The sequence below is a fragment of the Macrobrachium nipponense genome, chromosome 4 (genome assembly GCF_015104395.2).
Source record: "Macrobrachium nipponense isolate FS-2020 chromosome 4, ASM1510439v2, whole genome shotgun sequence".
NCBI classification, from domain to species: Eukaryota; Metazoa; Arthropoda; class Malacostraca; order Decapoda; family Palaemonidae; genus Macrobrachium; species Macrobrachium nipponense.
The window spans coordinates 72,360,109-72,379,632 of NC_061100.1; the positions used below are offsets into that span (position 1 = coordinate 72,360,109).

The following is a 19,524-nucleotide window of genomic DNA, read 5'->3' on the forward strand; positions in this document are numbered from 1 at the left end:
CTTCCTGGCGTATTGCCGAGGAAGTTTGAAGGTATCGGAGAGACAGAACTGACGCTACCCCCCTCTCCCCCTGACGGTCGCCTCCAATCACTTGCGCGTACGTCCTGGTTGGTCCTAAGACCATACGTGGCACGTGCGGCGTCGTGACGGGATCGTGAGCGGCGCACCTCTCACGATCACTCCTAGCTACCTCGCTCTTCCCTGTGTAGCCCGAGGAAGTTGAAGGTAGTGGAGAGACAGACCTGACGCTCCCCCCCCGCTCGCTGGCAGGACCAGCGTACGTGGGGGGCTGCAGCCGATCACCAACCCGCGGTGGGGATCGATCTGCAGGCCTGGCCGTGCCGCTCACCTGTGGCGAGCAGCTCGACTGAGCACGTCGACCCGTCCCGTGCGTCAGACGAGCTGCTGCTGGTCACCGTATCCGCCCGGTCCCTGTGGGAGCGGCGGTCAGGTGACCTGCAGAGCGCGCTTTCGCCGTGAGACCGGTGAGCGTCCTCGCGGCACGTCAAACCGCTGGTACCACCGCCGAGCTGGTACCGTCGGTCGAGGGGACCTGGGGGACCTCTTCCCAGCCTCAACCCGTGGCCGGTCAGAGACCGTCACGTCCACCCGAGGTACCGGCTGGTCGCTGCGAGAGCGGCCGCTGGCCTGGCGAGAGTCACTTGAGCGGCTCTCGACAGTCTTCTGCTCTGTGCCTCGGTCATGACGCTGAGCGAACTCAGGCGTCTTAATTTTGGCTGCACGGTCACCGAAGGAGATCGTACACTCGGAACTTCTCGCGGACGAGAAAACCGAGCCGGTACCTGGCTTAGCAGCAGAGCTGCCAAGACCAGGCCGAGGGTGTACCAGCGGTAGCCAGCACACCCTTGGTCCCCGTCTTCTTCTTCTTCTACAGAAGGGGAGAACGGGCGTTCCCCGAAGAACAGGAGGACCAGCAGAAGAACCCCCCCGTCACAAACCGGGAATGTGACGAGCCCTTCTAAGTTCCCGAAGGAGTCTTCTTAGGGGAATAACAAAACCCGGTTACCAGCTGGTCGCTGCGAGAGCGGCGCTGGCCTGGCGAGAGTCCCACCTGAGCGGTTCTCGCCAGCCTTCTGCTCCGTGCCGTGGTGCTTCTTGGCGCCGAGCGAACTCTGGCGCCGAAACTTGGCTGCACGGTCTCCCGAGGGAGAGCGTACACTCGGGATCTCCCGCGAACGAGAGACCGAGCCGGAACCTGGCGTAGCGGCATCGCCGCTAGCACCAGGCGAGGAAGTACCAGAGCTAACCGATACTCCTCTGGTCCCCGTCTATCTCTTCCTTACGGAAGGGGAGACGGGCCCCGCTCCAGAGGAGCAGGAGGACCAGCAGAAGGACCCCCCGTCCCACCGGGGTGGGTGGGACGGGCCCTTAGAAGTTCCCGAAGGAGGACTTCTTAGGGGGGGGAGGCAGCCTTCTTCTTCTTCGGCTTATGGGCCTTAGAAGTCGAAGGGGAAGGAGGCAGCAACAGACGAAGACGAAGATGACACCTTCCTCTTCTTCGTCAGCTCACGCAGGACAGTCGTCAGGTCCTCCATCCAGGCCGGAGTCGGGCCTATTGCCGAAGCAACACGGCCCGACTGCACCTGTCCGGAAGGACCTGGGACTGGGGAAGACACACCATGGGCAGGACCAGCATGGACAGGCGCAGGAACCAGGAGCGACAGGAACAGCAACCAGCTCAGGAGCGGCAGGAACAGCAGCAGCGGTAAACACAGAAGGGACAGCCAAGCCAGTAGCGGGAACACATCAGCGACAGGTAACGGCAGGCCCAGCCATCGCCTCGTAGAATCATCGGCGGCAGCCAGCGTGGTACTGGCGGCCGGTCCAGGGGGCGAGTTGCTGGAACAGCGAAAGTGGGGACAGGCAACACGAGAAAACACAGGCGGCGGCGGCACACCCCTCCTCGGTACGGCAGCGACCGGCCCTAGAAGCGGCAGACGGCGTCACCGACACAGCATGGGGAGTGTAGACCAGCGGGGGGAAGCAGCATAAGCGCCGTGAAGGTTGTAGTGGAGACCACTCCAAGGTCACCGCCCCAGACCTCGCTAGACTTCTGCAGCAGATCGTGGATTGCTAGGCACGCCCTGCAGCCGCAGTGGTCCATACCTGTCCAAGGTCGTCTCCCACGGCTGTAGCACTGCGTAGCACAGACAGATAGTAGAGGGGTTCCCTCACGCACGGGGGGGAGACATGCCCCACCCCGAACGGAAGGAAGACCCCAAAAACAAATACGAGGAAGCTGAGCGGGGGGGTGGCACAGGAAGACGAAGAATCGGATACCAAGGGAGTCGCGGGAGAGCTTTCCGACGACTTCCTGGCAGACCTTCGCTTCCCCTACCCCCGCCACGCAGTGAAAAGTAATATGAAAATGAAACAGAATACTGCACTTGCGATTCACTTCATAGAACTTAAAGAGGGAAAAATCAATTCCCGGTAAGAGCGGAAATTGATCCAAAATTAAATTTGATGCAATTAATAAATGAAAATGAAAAGAAAACTGCATTGCGAATCCACTTTCATTGCATTCTATTCATACAAAATAAGAGGCTCTTGCCGAGCGCAATCAAGCTCTCGGCAACGAACGCACAGGGCAAAAATATAATGAAAAAGAGTACTTACATCTTTCAATTACACACTTTCGCCCAAAATACATGACTCGGCGCGAGTGCGCCCGCCCTCGGCACCGAGACATAATTCAAGGGTTCAATTCATGAAAAGAGCGGAAATCGCCGTCTCTACGGCGATAGCTCCATGTTGATTCATAATTAAGTAATGAAAATGAAAACAGTGTACTTACAGTTTCATTTTCAAGTCAAACCAAACCATTAGTAGAAAACACAATATAAACAAAGCATACGACGATGAAGCGGGCAGAGAGCGATGACGAACACGTCCTTCACACCCGCGGCCGAAAGCAAAAGTGATTCTTCACCTCTCGGGTGCGCGCGGGCGCGGCGCACGGATCGGACAAGCAGTTAACTACCGTTCTCCCCTTGTTCGAAGCTTACGACCGTCCCAGCTGCCGCTAGTTACCTTCCTATTGTTAAAGGACCGAGGGTTTGTATTACGTATCGGAACAACTGAGTCTTTTGATGAACAGACTGGTGTTCGTCCATCCCTGGAATGCCTCCCTGGTCGTAAGAGCGAGGGAGGGATCCAAGCCTCTGTCCGATTGATCGGGGTGTGCACCGCAGGATCAATGGTCAGACCTCTGGGCCGAGTACTAAGAGAGAGGCAAGCGTATCTCTTCGTACCAGCAAGCAAGAACTTGTTCCTGTTTGCAAGAGGCAACATAAAGTATGGGTTGTCTCAAGCTGGCATCCACTTCCTCCCCCTTGTTGGAGGCAAGGTGGGTGGATATACGCTCCTATCCCTAGTGAAAGGGATAGGATGGGGCTCTGTTGAGTAGCTCACCTGCATCTTGTCCTTATCCAGCAGGGTGACGACCGTGTCCCTCTAACCACAGGTAGAGGGGAAGAAAAAGATGGGAAGAGGAGCCAGTCACACTCTCATTCACTCATCCATTCTTACGGTCACACCAGGACTCGATGCTGTTCAGCCTGCGAGGGTCTGGGTTCGCTACACAACGTGTTTTGAGCAGCCACCACGGGTCCCAAGGAAAAAGATCCAAGGACCTGTGGGCAATATCCCGAAGGTAGAAGGAAGGGCCCTGTGGTCTGGTTGGACCAGACCCCTGCCTTCAGTACCTGCGCCACGGAGAAGTTCTTGCGGACAACGGCAGCATCTCCTTCGCATCGAAGGCGTGAAGTCCATTAGGGAGGGGATTGTGAACGACTCGAACCAATCGTCAGGGACCGAAGGGTTCTGAGTCTTCGCTACGAAGTTCGGTACGAAAATCGAGCGTCACGGATCCCCATCCCCTGGATGCTTGACTTCGCAGGAGAAGTCATGCAGTCCTCAGAGGAAAAGAAGGAAATAGTCGCATGACCTATCCCTCTTCTCTACTTCGGTGATGTCCAGTACCCATACTGGTCTGTCCGTTTGCCACGAAGTCTCTCGCATCCTCCTATCCCCATGCAGCGAAGTTCTCGGTAGTGGATAGGACACCGACACTACATGGTGGGTGTCAATGGTATGGGTACTGTGACAAGCTATTAAAACGAAGTAATGATTGCTTTGTAACAATCGAACTAAGTCAACAGCGTAGTTCGTACTGACTCGGGCGCTCTGACAGCTGCCGACTGACTGCGTTCGGTAGGAGGCAAGTTGTCAAAGCATCCGAGTAAGTCACGTGACCTTCGCCTTTAAAGGGTTATGCCGAGAGACCAAACAAACTAATGTATTTGTTTGTCACCAATGCCGGACAGCGAGGTGGTGATTCTCTTAAGGCATGTGCCCAACAGGCGAAAGTCAATTGCCTTCAAGACCGAGGTCCCTGAAGGTAAAACATCTCTCATAGTTGTTGAATCTCAGCTAAGGAGAAACAACACTATGTACCGTTGAAGACGAAGGTAGATATTGAATGCAACCTACGTCTTCACAGATGAATCGAGAGAAGGATTCTCAAGATTCATAACCTGTGCTTACAAATGACTGAAAACGCTAACCGCTATTTCATTGCTGTCCGGTGAGAAGTCGTAGTTGCAATGAAAGCGGGGCGTTCTTCAGTAATGAAAACACAGGGGAAAACCACCTGAAGAACTGCTTCTCATGGGCTGAACATTTGGAAGTAGAGCTGTCAGGTCGGAGAGTAGGCGATGTCTTCTGACACATCTTGTAATTCGGGTTAAACATGAACAATTGTACACCTACGAATACGAGATATTTTGAAGACAAACTCAGATGTCTGCAAAATCATTCGCATTATCGCAGTGCGATGCAGCGGGAGACTTGTACAGACTTCTGTTACCGTGCGGTAAACAGAAAGATGAAAGAGTCCAAGAGATATCTCTGTTGAAAAATTCTCGCAATGTCGAAGGCGATGTAACTCTAGCGTCACAGCAGTAGATGTCCTTCATTATTGCGAGAATCCCGTTAATCAGAGACCTAAGTCCATGATTGTGGGCAGAGATACGGTTCGGTAGTCAATCAAAGCAGGGGATGAGAGAGACATACATGACCGTGAATCTCGGAGGCCCAGCTGATACTGAGCTGCTATCAGGCAGTTCAATACGCAGTAGTTGATCCTGAGCTCTCGCTGACCTCGTCATCCTGAGTTGCCAGGTAATCCATTATTCCACGAAGGAATGCGTTCGGCTAGAACTACCGAGCATAAAAGATATGCTCGAGCAATTATATTTAAGCGAAACGAATTCGGTAAATATAAAAGTTGAAATGGTGTTGTCGTGACAAAACCATAAGTATATAAAATTGAAACTGAAAACTCCTGGGAGGTTGCAGGCAACCCCGAGTTGCAGTTCAATTAGAATACTTCTCTTATAAGTCGCAATCCGTAGATTAACTAGGATATGCGCCTACCCCTCGGACAATTCAACTGCTTAGTAGAATCATGTCGCGAGGTTAATATACGTAGTATATTTGTAGGATTCTGAACAACGATCTCCATCCTAAAATTCTTTCCTTCAAGAAAACAAAATAAGGACTGGAGATCGACCACCTTCGTTCTCTATCAAAGAGAGTGAAGAAGTCTTCCTCGAAGGAAAGCTTCAATGGTGAACAGAATACTAAGACGATAGTTCCAGCCAAACTGGATATTCCCGTCCGATCTCCTCTATTCCAGGTTGGTCGCTACTGTGAGATAGTTTCTTTCAGCAGCAGTCTTCTTCCCAATGCTAGAAATTCCAGGAATTCGAGCATAGGCGAGGTTCCCGATTATCGTGTACATATCGGGGATTCTCGTCTCGCTCACTTTGGACCGTGGTCTCGCCTAAGTGTTTGGAGATCGTAAAAAACTCGAACACTCTGAATGCGCTAGAAATTCCGTAGAATTCTAAGCAGTCTGCGAAACCCCCCCCACCGAATTCGTCAAACGATATCGGCTGGTGGTCCTCTCGATTCCCGTAGAAAATCGAGAATGGGCAGGATTCCTCCTCAACGACTGGGGCTTCGTCAGGTAGGACCCGAAGGTCCCCCCGGTAGCGCAGTCCCGAAACGTGGGATCCTACAGAGAAATCTCTGTAGGATCCCTCCCCTTTCCCTCGTAGCCGTAAGGAGAGAGGGAATGGGGGAGAATTGGATACTCGCTCGCCCTTCCCAGTGGAACTAGCAGTTGGAGAAGAGTAGGAGCAGCCGGCTCTCAGAGTCCTGGGAAAACGTATCGTCCGGAGAAAACGTTTTCCCGCGGAGGAGGGTTACGAACTCTCACTGTAGGTAAGGGTCTGCCGCCACTGTGAACGTCGTCTGGGTGGGGCTGATCGACACCTGACAGGAGAGAGCCGATACCGTCCTCCGACTCATAGCAGTCCTCGTCGAGGTCGAAACCTCTCAGGAGGACCGAAGGAGTATTAAAATACGGTGTCGAAGACACGTAGAAACGCCACTGTCGCAGTAGAGGTGGAAGTAGCTTGATCGACCGGCCAGAAACTGAGAGAGCCTTCTTGTCCGGAGACGAGAGACTCTGGTTCGAGACAGAATCGGCAAGCTCCGATCGCGGCAGACCCACCGTCGGTTTGGGTTCCCTCTCGGGTCCCAAAACGACTCGAGCAGAGACGTGGGCTCTGTGCTGGTAGGGAGCGGCAATCCTTCCCGCAAGGTCATTATGCTGACGAATCAGCTTAATGACTTCTGCAAATTCCTCTGTATCTCGGGAGTAACCGCGTCTTGCGGAGTAGGACCGTCCAGTCCCTCCAACAAGAACAGATCCCGAGATACTCCTCCTTCGAAGGAGGAACAGCGGCAGACCCCTGACGGTCACCTCCAGCTACTTGCGCGTATGTCCTGGTCGGTCCTAGAACCGTGCCTGGTCCATACGGCGTCATAGCGGGATCGCGAGCGGCGCACCTCTCACGATCACTCATAGGTACCTCGCTCCTCCCGGTGTAGCCCGAGGAGGTTGAATGGAAGGTACAGGAGAGGCAGACCTGACGCTCCCCCACCCCCTAGCTCGCTGGCAGGACCAGCGTGCTTGTAGGGCTGCTGCTGATCGTCAACCCGCAGTGGCGATCGAGCAGCAGGCCTAGCCTTGCCGCTCGCCCTGGGGCGAGAGGCTCGGCTGAGAACGTCGACGCTGACTCTAGCGTCAGGCGAGCTGTTGCTGGTTACCGTCTCCGCCCGGTCCCGATGGGAGCGGCGTCAGGTGACCTGCTAGGCTCGCTGTCGCGGTGAGACCGGCGAGCGTCCTCTCGGCGCGTCGAGCCGCTGGTACCAGCCGTGGCTGGTACCGACGGCCGCGGGGCCCCCTTCCTCGCCTCAACCGTGGCTGGTCAGCGACCGTCACGTCAACCCGAGCAGCCAGCTGGTCGCTGCGAGAGCGTCCACTGGCCTGGCGAGAGTCGTCTGCACGACACTCGCCAGTCTTCTGCTCCGCGCTTCGGTCTTTGCGGCGAGCGAGCTCGGGTGTCAAGACTTTGGCTGGACGGTCTCCCCGCTGGGAGACCGTCCACTCGGTACTTCTCGCTAACGAGAAGACGAGGCGGATCCTGGTTTAGCGGCAGAACCGCTAGAACCAGGCGAGGAAGTGCCAACCGAGCTTGGTATACTTCCTCTGGTCCCCCGTCTTCTTCTCCTTGGTTAGAAAAGAGACGGGCCCTGTTCCCGATGGGAGCCAGGAGGACCAGCTGAAAGAGCTCCCCGAATCGCCGGAGCGAGACGGGCCCTTAGAAAGGTCCCGAAGGAGCCTTCTTAGGGGGGAAAACCCAAACCCGGGTTACCAGCTGGTCGCTGCAAGAGCGGCCGCTGGCCTGGCGAGAGTCACCTGAGCGTCTCTCACCAGCCTTCTGCTCCGTGCCGCGTCTTGGCGCCGAGCGAACTCTGGCGCCGAAACTTGGCTGCACGGTCCTCCCGAGGGAGAACGTACACTCGGGATCTCTCGCGAATGAGAGACCGAGCCAGGAACCTGGCGTAGCGGCATCGCCGCTAGCACCAGGCGAGAAGTACCAGAGCTAACCGATACTCCTCTGGTCCCCGTCTATCTCTTCTTTACGGAAGGGGAGACGGGCCCCGCTCCCGAAGGAGCAGGAGGACCAGCAGAAGGACCCCCCGTCCCACCGGGGTGGGACGGCCGGTGGGACGGGCCCTTAGAAGTTCCCGAAGGAGACTTCTTAGGGGGGAAGGCAGCCTTCTTCTTCTTCGGCTTATGGGCCTTAGAAGTCGAAGGGAAGAGGCAGCAGCAGACGATGAAGACGAAGATGACAGCTTCCTCTTCTCCTCTTCCTCGTCAGCTCACGCAGGACAGTCGTCAGGTCCTCCATCCAGGGCCGGAGCCGGGGCTATTGCCGAAGCAACACGGCCCGACTGCCACCTGTCCGGAAGGACCGGGACTGGGGAAGACACACCGTGGGCAGGACCAGCATGGACAGGCTCAGGAACCAGGAGCGACAGGAACAGCAACCAGCTCAGGAGCGGCAGGAACAGCGGCAGCGGTAGACCCAGAAGGGACAGCCAAGCAACAGCGGGAATCACATCAGCGGCAGGTACGGCTAGGCCCATAAGCGATCGCCTCGTAGAATCATCGGCAGCCAGCGGAACCTGGGTACTGGCGGCCGGTCCAGGGGCGAGCTGCTGGAACAGCGGAAGTCTGGGGCAGGCAACACGAAGAAACACGGCGGCGGCGGCACACCCCCTCGGTACAGCGGCGGCCCTAGAGTAGCGGCAGACGGCGTCACCGACACAGCATGGGGAGTGTAGACCAGGCGGGGGGGGAGCAGCATAAGCGGCCGTGGTAGTAGTGGAGACCGCCCCAGACCTCGCTAGACGCTGCAGCAGCCCGTGGATGCTAGGCACGCCCTGTTGCCGCGGTGGTCCATACATGTCCAAGGTCGTCTCCCACGGATGTAGCACCTGCGGTAAATAGATAGATTAGTAAGAGGGTTCCCTCACGCACGGGGGGAAGACATGCCCCACCCCGAACGCAAGGAAGACCCCAAATACAAAATACAACGAAGAAGCTGAGCGGGGGGCAGGAAGGAAGACGAAGAATCGGATACCAAGGGTGTCGCGCGAGAGCTTTCCGACGACTTCCTGGCAGACCTTCGCTTCCCCTACCCCCGCACAGCAGTGAAAAGTAATATGAAAATGAAACAGAATACTGCCCTTGCGATTCACTTCATAGAACTTAAAGGGGAAAAGATCAATTCCCGGGTAAGAACGGAAACTTGATCCAAATAATATGATGCTATCATAAAATATATATGAAAAATGAAACAGAATACTGCATTTGCGATTTCACTTTCACATAAAATAATCGTAAGGATCAATTCCCGGGTAAGAACGAAAATTGATCCAAATTAAATTTCATGCAAGTAAATAAATGAAAATGAAAAGAATATTGCAATTGCGAATCCACTTTCATTGCATTCTATTATACAAAATAAACGGCTCGTGCCGAGCGCAATCACACTCTCGGTAACGAACGCACAGGGCAAAAATATAATGAAAAGAGTACTTACATTTTTCAATTACACACTTTCGCCCAAATACATGACTCAGCGCGAGCGCGACGCCCGCCCTCGGCCGAGACATAATTCAAGGGTTCAATTCATGAAAAGAGGAAATCGCGCATCTACGGCGATAGCTCCATGTTGGTTCATAATTAAAGTAATGAATATGAAAACAGTGTACTTACAGTTTCATTTTCAAGTCAAACAAACCATTAGTAGAAAACACATATAAACAAAAGCATACGACGATGAAGCGGCGAGACGATGACGACACGTCTTTCACACCCGCGGCCGAAAGCAAAAGTGATTTGTTTTACCTCCCAGTCGCGCGGCGCGCGACTGTCGTACAAGCAGTTAACTACCGTTCTCCCTTGTTCGAAGCTTACGGACCGTTCCAGCTGCCGCTAGCTACTTCCTATTGTTAAAGGACGATGGTTTGTATTACGTATCGGAACAAACAACATTTTGTTGCCTATATTAGTGAAAGTATGAAACTTGTTATTCCCAGGGTTATGGTTTGAACTGAATTCATTCTTACCTTGTAATCGGTGGTTTTTATCCTTACTGCCATCACAACTGAAACTCCACAGTGCTTATTTGATTGTTAGTATACACATTTGGTTTCAGTTCACTCCACATTGCACTTTAAACCCGTTGCTGTTTCTGGTTTCTAAGCGCGCGCGCCATAAACACAGTTATGAACAGCAGACGACGACAGACGACGAAACTGCAAGTTTTATTCCCTAAACTGTTTACTTTACTCGTTATTTAGTTTAAATTTACTTTGTTATTTAAAATTTTTGCTTTAATTCATGTATATTATCTCTTTTTGCAACCAAATTACCCCGAAAAATTACAGATATTTCTAAAGTAGATAAAATCAAATGTTCTAACGTTTTCGTACATCTGGCTGCCGAAAACCATAGAGGAACGAATACGGAAAAATGCATAGAGGAAACGACTACGGAAAAGTGAATTATATACATGTTTTTTTTTTTTTCCTTTTTTGTTTTTGCTAGCACTTTTCATTGATTTCAGTCTTTATTAGTATTTTGAATTTCTTTAATAATCGTATGCCAGAAATAAATGTAACCTTTAATGTTTGCATGCTTTAATGTTTGCATGCTAAGAATGGCAAAATCATCGTTGCCACATTAGTGGAGGCTTCACACATACGCCATTTCATTATTAAAAACTGTTTCCATGAATTCTAGTTGTCATAGTAATGCAATAATGATAAAAGTGCTTTAATATTTATGTATATATACTTCCAATACTAGCCCTAATTTCACCAATTTCAACGTTTTGTGTGTAGTCTTATACCCAGTTTGGAGGGTCAACACATACCGAATGGCAACAGAGAGAGAGAGAGAGAGAGAGAGAGAGAGAGAGAGAGAGAGAGAGACGAGAGAGAGAGAGGAGGCGGAGGAACGAAGAAGAAAAGGGATGGCGGTGGAGGGTGGGGGGGGGGGGGGGGGGGGGGGGGGGGGGGGAGAGGGTAGGTGGAGCTTTATACGCGTGTTTCGTATCCATTTCTGCATAATGGAGTTTTTGTCCTCTGGTACAAAAGTGTCGTTATTCTTTACGATTAGTGATTCACGATACCCTTATAAATTACGGCACTGGGTGTAATGCACTATAGCAAAATCTCGTTCTGTTACGAGTGTTCGTTACAGAAATAGGTATTGCCCAAAAACGTGCTTGCACTGTCTCTGAAACCCATAGTAGACATGCTGCTTAGTTGTCAATCAAGTTTTTATAACCAAGTATTTTTTACAAGCTAGCTATTGAATAAATTTGTATTTTTCTCAGTCAAAAACATATGCCCCTCAATGCTAACTTTCCTCTTTAAACGACTTTCTGGTCATTGCAAATTCGGTCCCATAATTTCTTATGTGCGAAAACAGACAGAAGGCCCATGGACCAAAAACGATTGCGTCACACTACGGCGATAATCCAGCAGTAAAACATCTTCATATATCCAAAAAGTAAATAATAAAGATATATATGCGCATTACGATTATAACAATTACATGTATAGCTGATAACAATGACAGTTGAGTATAGCAATTATTTACAATAGGTACGAAAGTCAAGATGTCGTGACGTCATAATACAGAACTTAAAAGAACGTTCTAATTCAGAAAAATTAATTACTTAAATTTGGAGTCAGAGTCGAGTTACTTTTTCAATAACGAATATTTTCAAATTAATCATCATAAAATATGTAAAATAATTGATGTTTTTACTACTTATTTAAAAATTAGCTAAGAGCACGCTTCCCGTCATCTTCTACCAAAACAGCTGTTTACTCCTTGGCTTGTTTGTTGGTGAGAAATCGTGTTTCGATTGTTGTGATGAAAGTGCTCCAGCGTCCTGTGGGAACACAAGTGGTGTGGCGGATTTATCACAGGAAATGGTTAGTTTTATTGACACAAGCTACTCCGTAAACATCGAGATGGCGTCAATCTTCTAATACCTCGAGTTGTAAGTAAAAATGTGAACGCGTTTTGGTGAGATTGCACTACGTTTGAGACCGTTTTCAGTACCCTCTGTTTAAATCTTAAAATTTGGCCTTAATTTCTAACTTTGGAGAAAATTACTTACTTCAAAAGGAGAGTAAGAGGTCTTTAGTCTCCGTTTCTCACCAACAACAAGTCGCGACTGATGCCCATCTCGGGTGTCAGGAGCGTTATAATGTACTTTTTTCGGAGGGTGGCAAGCGTTGAATGTAGGTGGCCTGGTTGGCCTGCCGTGGTGATCTACCCTACTAAAGTGCTAGTTAATTTTTTGGAAGGTGGTCGCGCAACCGTAAAGGTGGTCGCCTGGCCGCACAGCGGTGCTTTATCCATACAGTAATCGCCTGGCCGCACTGCGGTGCTTTATCCGTACAGATGGTCGCCTGGCCGCACTGCGGTGCTTTATCCTAACACCTAAAGGTTAGCTATTTGCCCTTTGGTTAGGTCTACCAGGACAAAAGATGCGCTCGTTAAATAAGCTGGAAATGGAGCCTAGCCATGCTATTCTGTTATGTTTTCCTAAATGTGACCTTAGGTAGTACCTAGTTACCTACCTCATGAAACTTGTATCGTGGGAAATGATTTCTCCAGGAGTGACAAGTTTTGGCCGCGCGCTTCCATGGGCAGGTACCATCGACTGAATTCGGGGTAATTCTGAGGCAAGTTTGATTTCCATTTCAGAACAGTGAAGCTAGTTGCAAAGATAAATACGTCTTTTAACTTCACTCGGAACTCACGGAAGCTTTAAACAGCACGTCGCTCGTAGTAGTAATAGTAGTTGTAGGTGGGATATGTCTTTGAAACGGCTCCCTTGCGTCTTTTATTCCTTTTTTGTTTGTGTTTGTTTGAGCTTCTTCCCTCTGAAATACCATATTTCTTTTATAAAATCTTTCCTATTCTCCACTTCCTCCCTCAGTAGAACTACCAATAAGAGTATATTTGCTACTAAGTCCTCTTTATTTTCTTGATATGGTTGCTGCATAAAGCTATATCTATTTCTAATCTCATTGTATGTTGACCGTAAAGTAAGAAATGTTCTAAATTTTCATTTTGTTCCTCACAGTATGAACATTTTGTATCTTCTCCTTTTATCCCATTTCTATCATTTAATCCTAGTACACCTAGTCTGGCCCTACTGATCAGCATTGTTTTTTCAGTGTTGTCATACCAGATTTCTTCTCTTATGTTTTCTTTATATTTTCTGTAGATTCTTAACGTTGACTTTTCATTCATTTCTCTCTGTCATGTTTTTCTGTCCCAATTGTTTATTATTTCTCTTAACTGTTTGTCTTTAACTGCTTCAATTTATTTAAGTTTATGTTCTTTCTTTTGCATATCTCTTTTACTTGCATTATCCAGGGATTTTTTTTTTCATACTGATCCATGGTTATCTCATATAGGAGAGCCTATTTCCACCACTCTTCGGTGTATGTTTCAGGTAGAATAGTTTATTCTTTATGTCTCTTGAGTGGCAGGAAGAGGCCCCTAATTCAGATCTTAACGCACAACTTGCTGTGTAACTGGGCGCTTTCAAAATTGCTCTATTTACTTTATTGTCTACCTTCTTAAATTCATTTATAGTTTTCTTGTCAAGTTCATGACTTCCATTGCATACATGAATGATGGCATCGCTAGTCCTTTCCAGTACAATTTTCCTACTTTTACTCTGCTACAGCTTTTATTGATGACTGCATTAGCCATATTTGCCATCTGCTTTGCTTTAATTTGGGCCCTTTTTATCTGTTCTCTGAAGCAGTCTTTCATGTTGTTGATTGTTACTCCTAGGTATTTAATATTCTTAACTATTTTTTATTCTTTCTATGTGCTCCATATTCTCCAAACATCATCGATACTGTACCAGTCGTATATTAGTATATTACTCTTGTCCTTGTTTATGTTTAGGTCACATTCACTTGCGATTTCCATAAGGGGTTAATTGATTTTGTTATTTCTTCTAGTGTGTGTTCTAGTATTAATCCGTCGTCTGCATATAATAGTGTCATTATCCTTATTACTTCATTTCTAAAACCTTCTGTAGTATTTTCTAATTTTTCTATTATCAGGTACGTTATTAGTAGAAAGAATATGGTCTTATTCCATTAGTTACATTTAGCTCTTTTTGTTCTATATTGTTAAGGCATAGGCTTGTTACATCATTTGTATATATCTCTGCAACTGCATTTATTACTTCTGCATGCAGCCTATATTTCATCATGACCTCAACGAACTTTTTTCTATTAACCCTCTTACGCCGAGGCGGTAAAAAAAAAAAATTGTCTCCCGTGTGCCGGAGGTGTTTCAGAGTGAGCGCGGAAGCGGAAAAAATATTTTTTTTAAAAAATCACAGCGCGCTTAGTTTTCAAGATTAAGAGTTCATTTTTGGCTCCTTTTTTGTCATTGGCTGAGGTTTAGTATGCAACCATCAGAAATGAAAAAAATTATCATTATCATATTTAATAATGCGATATATGATAGTGCAAAAACGAAATTTCATATATAATTGTATTCAAATCGCGCTGTGCGCAAAACGGTTAAAGGTAACAAGTTACTTTTTTTTCGTTGTAATTTACACTAAATTGCGATCATTTTGGTATATAACACATTGTAAAACGATAAAAGCAACACAGAGAAAATATTATCACGAAATAATGCATGAATTCGTAACGCACGGACGTAAAAACAAATATTTTTTTTCAAAATTCACCTAAATCTAAATATTGTCCCTAGAGACTTCCATTTCTTTCAAAATGAAGACAATGATTGAATATTACTATACTGTAAGAGTATTAGCTTACAATTGCAGTTTTCGACCATATCTGACGAGTTAAAGTTGACCGAATGTCGAATTTTAAATATATATATATGCAAATTATTTAGTAAATAAGAAAAGCTACAACCTTCAAATATTTTTTCGTTTTATTCTACATAAAATTGCGCACATTTTGATATATAAAAATCTATGAAATGCCTAATATGAAACGGAGCAAATATTCCGAGAATGGGACGTACGCATTTCGGAGATTTGTGGCGGAGAATCCGCGCGCGGAGGGAAGGAAAGATTTTTTTTTAAATTCACCATAAATCTAAATATTTTTCTAGAGACTTCGAATTTGTTTCAAGATGAAGATAAATGACTGAATATTACTAGACTGTAAGAGTTTTAGCTTACAATTGCGTTTTTCGACCATTTCGGTAGAGTCAAAGTTGACCGAACGTGGGTTTTTTTTCTATTTATCGTGATTTATATGCAAATATTTCAAAAATGAAATATTTTTTGTTGTATTCCACATGAAATTGCGCACATTTTCATATATAAAACTTTATGTAACGGCTAATTTAAAATGGTGCAAACATTACCACAATCGCACGTATGATTTTTTCGGAAGTTACCACGCGGACGTAAAGAAAATGTTATTTTTTTCATAAATTCACCATAAATCGAAATATTGTGCTAGAGACTTCCAATTTGTTGCAAAATGAAGGTAAATGCTTGAATATTACTAGAATATAAGCGTTTTAGCTTACAATTGCGTTTTTCGACCATTTCGGTATAGTCAAAGTTGACCGAAGGTTGAAATTTTGGCAATTATCGTTATTTATATGAAATATCTCAAAACTAATAAAAGCTACAACCATGGGGTTTGTTTTTAGTTTGTATTGTGCATGAAATTGCGCACATTTCCATATATAAAACTTTATATAACGGCTAATTTTAAAATGGTGCAAACATTACCACACTCGCATGTATGATTTTTTTCGGAAGAGTTACCGCGCGGACGTAAGGAAAAAGTTTTTTCATAAATTCACCATAAATCGAAATATTGTGCTAGAGACTTCTAATTAGTTTCAAAATTAAGGTAAATGATTGAATATTACTAAAACTATAAGAGTTTTTTTGAGCTTACAATTGCGTTTTCGACCATTTCGGTGGGAGAGTCAAAGTTGTTGGGGGGGGGGGGGGGGTCATTCCGAAGGTTGAAATTTTTGCAATTATCGTTATTTATATGAAAATATCTAAAAAAATGATAAAAGCTACAATCATGACTATTTTAATTGTTGTATTCTACTAAAAATTGCGCACATTTTCATATATAATACTTCATGTAATGGCTAATTTACAATGGTACAAAAATTATGTCAAGTGACGAAATAATTTCCGAGATATGTCACAGATACTTTTTAGTGCGGCAAGAAAGAAATTCGCGCTTGCGCGCCTGCGTAACGATTGTAAACAAAACAACACCTTGATCCGTGAACTCCCAGCATCCCCAAGGCGCGTGATTCAAAAGTTTTAGGCTGGTAGGCCTATAAGTATTTTTCCGTGAATTTTAAAAAAAACTTTTGTAAGTCGACGTAAAATATGTCCAGTCGGCACACGGGAGACAAAAAATGTCGACGTAAAAAGCTTTTTGGAAGTCTATTGATACTACAAATAATGGATCCTTTCTTCTGTACGCTTCTTGTATGCAGTATTATAAGATATATAAATTATCGATTCCTCTCTTTAGTGCGGTAAAGCCTGATTGCAGTTCATTTATTTTTCCTATATGTCTAATATGTTTTTCAGAAGCTACGTGCTAGTAGTACTAGTAAAGAGAGATTACTTTGAAACTGCTCACTCGCTCGTTATACATTTTCCTCTTTTTTTTTTTTTTTTTTTTTTTTTTGTACTTGCAAGTTTATTTTTCTATAGTAGGTGAGTAACTTATGGTTTTGACAATTCTTTCGTAGTCTCAATTTGCCTCACAGAGTGCCCCCGGACAGATTTATGAAAAGTAAGGTACTATTAGCTGTTGTGAAAAAAATTGGATCCGTTTTCTCCTGACAATCGTTCGCAACGCTTGGGATTTGCAAGCAGAAGTGGGAAGCAGGCACAAGAGTTTCTGTTTGGTTTTCATTTATCTGTAAATATGTCCAATAAAATTATTTTCATTCAACTTGACTCACACAGGCAGTTTTGTGAATGTTAAAAGGACTTATTTCATGCTTAAAAATAAAATTTGGGCCAATTGACCAGTGTAAAATTTTTGAGTGGTCTATAATGCGGAGTGACATTGGACCCATAGATATAGAGAGGAGAGATTGGACAGCGCGTCGCGGATACTTCGACGACAATATGCACCATCAAACTTCTTGGTGTAGGCATCTGAAGCTGAACAGTGTCTCATGGGTGTTCTTCTGTACTGATAACGCCCCAGGGAGTGATAAAGGTTGTGAGTTTGCGGCTTTCTTCATCTAACTCCACCTGTTTGGAGGCCCCAATGCACATCTGCCATTGTCTTAAAGGAATGTAAAGGTACCCCTGAGATCATGTCGAAAGGAGCAGGGGTGTGATGTGTCTCTCTCCTGCAGGAGGCATTGAGGTGTTGAAAGTCCACAGTGCAGCGGGGCTGACCTGACTTCGTGGTAACAATGACCATCCTCGCACACCATTCTGTTGCTTCACTAGTCGGGACCTCCTCAATGATGCCTTTCTTGATGTCCTGGTCCAACTGCATCTTTCTGATTCCCAATGCTTTGGCATTGATGCTGGGGTGTGGCATGCATAGGGGGTTGCCCCTGGCAGTAGATTAATGCAGTGTGGCTTTTGCCCTCCATGACAGGGAGGAGCTCCCTTTCTGTTTTGAATGTTGATGACGAAAAATGGTGCAAGAGCCACTGCTCCAACTTTGGGACATTCTCCTCCACTGATGGGAAGGTATGGATGAGGGCTTAGGCAGGGACTGCCTAATGGGGGTGGGTACTTCATGCTCCAGTGCGAGGGTTGCTGACACCGATAAGTGGTGGGGAAAGGACTGGGGCACGAGGCCACGGTCCTTACAAGCAGCAATGAAAGAAAGAAATGACCTTGCAGACCTGATGAAGTACTCTTCTTGGACAGTTGTCCTATCACCATATTGAACGCAAAGGGGGGCAGTCCCCATACACTCCAATCTAATGTTGGCAACATCACGTAGGGCCCCGCAGTGTCGTGAAGGGACAAGCCTCTCAATGAGGGTTGACAGCAGGGTTGGGCCTGCAACACACACTTGGGCCCCAGTGTCTACCACAGCCTGTACAGGACTGTGACCCTTAGGCCTAGGGCTATGCACTGATGAGGACACTACCACTTGTATAGTAGGCTGCATACTGGGTTGTACCCCGGCAGTGACAAGCCCCAGTGTTACTGATGAAGCAGGGGCATCATTCGTCATCTTCTTGCTCCTACAAAACCGTTTCAAGTGGCCAATTTTTTGGCAGCCATGACAAACACTATTTCTCGCTGGGCACAACACCTTTCTGGGCTCGTGCTGCACTCAGTAGTTCCCACATGCAAGAGCATTGATGGGAACCGAGGCCCTCTCATTACTCTTCATCGCTGCACACTCTGGGGGCTGGGGTCTGTCTCCATCAGCCGCACATGGCTCTTGATGCCATGTGTTATGCTGGGGCATGGATTGCATCTTTGCGGGGTTTGCTTTGTATGGTTGCAAGCCAATAACCTGCCCTCAGGGCATCTACAGTACAAACAGAATCACATGACCTATAGAGGTCTCTTTTCAATATCTCATCCCTTAGACCTACCATAAGCTTTCTAATAAGCATATATTCAGATAAATCACACTGTTAGCTAGGACACTGGAAGCCACAGTCCATGGCCTTTTGAGAGGACTTAGCAAAATATTCACTAATGGACTCCTCATGCCCTTGAATTCACAAAAAACTCAGCCCACTGCACAGCCTGGTTCGATGCATGCAGAATCATGGCCCCTATAGCATCCAAAGCCCCTTCTGGAGACAAGTTAGCCTGCTGTAAATCACTATACCTGGCATCCAGCGTACATTGCAACTCTGGGGTGCAATGAAGCCTAATGTGTTGAACTCAGTCCACTGGTTGAAGCTTATGTAGCCTAAGCCAATGTGTCATGGACCATTTTCAAGTCCTGTAGGAGGCTGATGACATTTCCAAAGCACACTTCTCTGGTAGTGGTGGGGCTGGGGCCCTGGGTCTGCTCTGTAGATGCAAGCCACTCGCCATTGTAGCCAAATGGTCGTTAAGGGCTTGTAATGCATCTCGACCCTCGGCAACTACATGTTGAAGAGCTGGTGATCTTGACGCCACTCCAATGTGAGTACTGTGGGTACCCCTGGAGGATCGTCATGCCCTCCTTGCTGTGAAAGACGGTCTCCCTGGTGTAGACATGATTATTCTGTATGTATCCTACTCACTGCGCCATGTAGGAAACAGAAGGAAACCCGTGTATCACTCCAGTGCTTTATTACACGATCAGTCTATGCAGAGGTGTGACTGCAAGTGAGTTGCAGACATGAGGGCTACACTGGCGCCAAAAGTGCTGCCCTCTTGGCAACAGACATTACACATGTTCAACCATCCTACAAGAACCATCACTTCTGTCGCAAATTATTCACCTGACTTACTTAGGTTCTAGCACGGTGGTCTGGGCGATAACAAGGTCTGAAGGACT

At 47.1% G+C, this 19,524-nt stretch overlaps 1 protein-coding gene across 1 annotated transcript in view; it reads right to left on the reverse strand.

Moving 5' to 3' along the window:
* LOC135210947 (exosome complex component RRP4-like) overlaps window positions 1-12,846 on the reverse strand; it is a 602,376-nt gene extending 589,530 nt beyond the window's left edge. The window contains 1 exon segment of the mRNA XM_064243926.1: window positions 12,613-12,846. Within this exon segment, the coding sequence (XP_064099996.1) occupies window positions 12,613-12,734 (122 nt within the window). The 5' untranslated portion in view covers window positions 12,735-12,846.
* Between the last annotated feature and the right edge of the window lie 6,678 nt (window positions 12,847-19,524).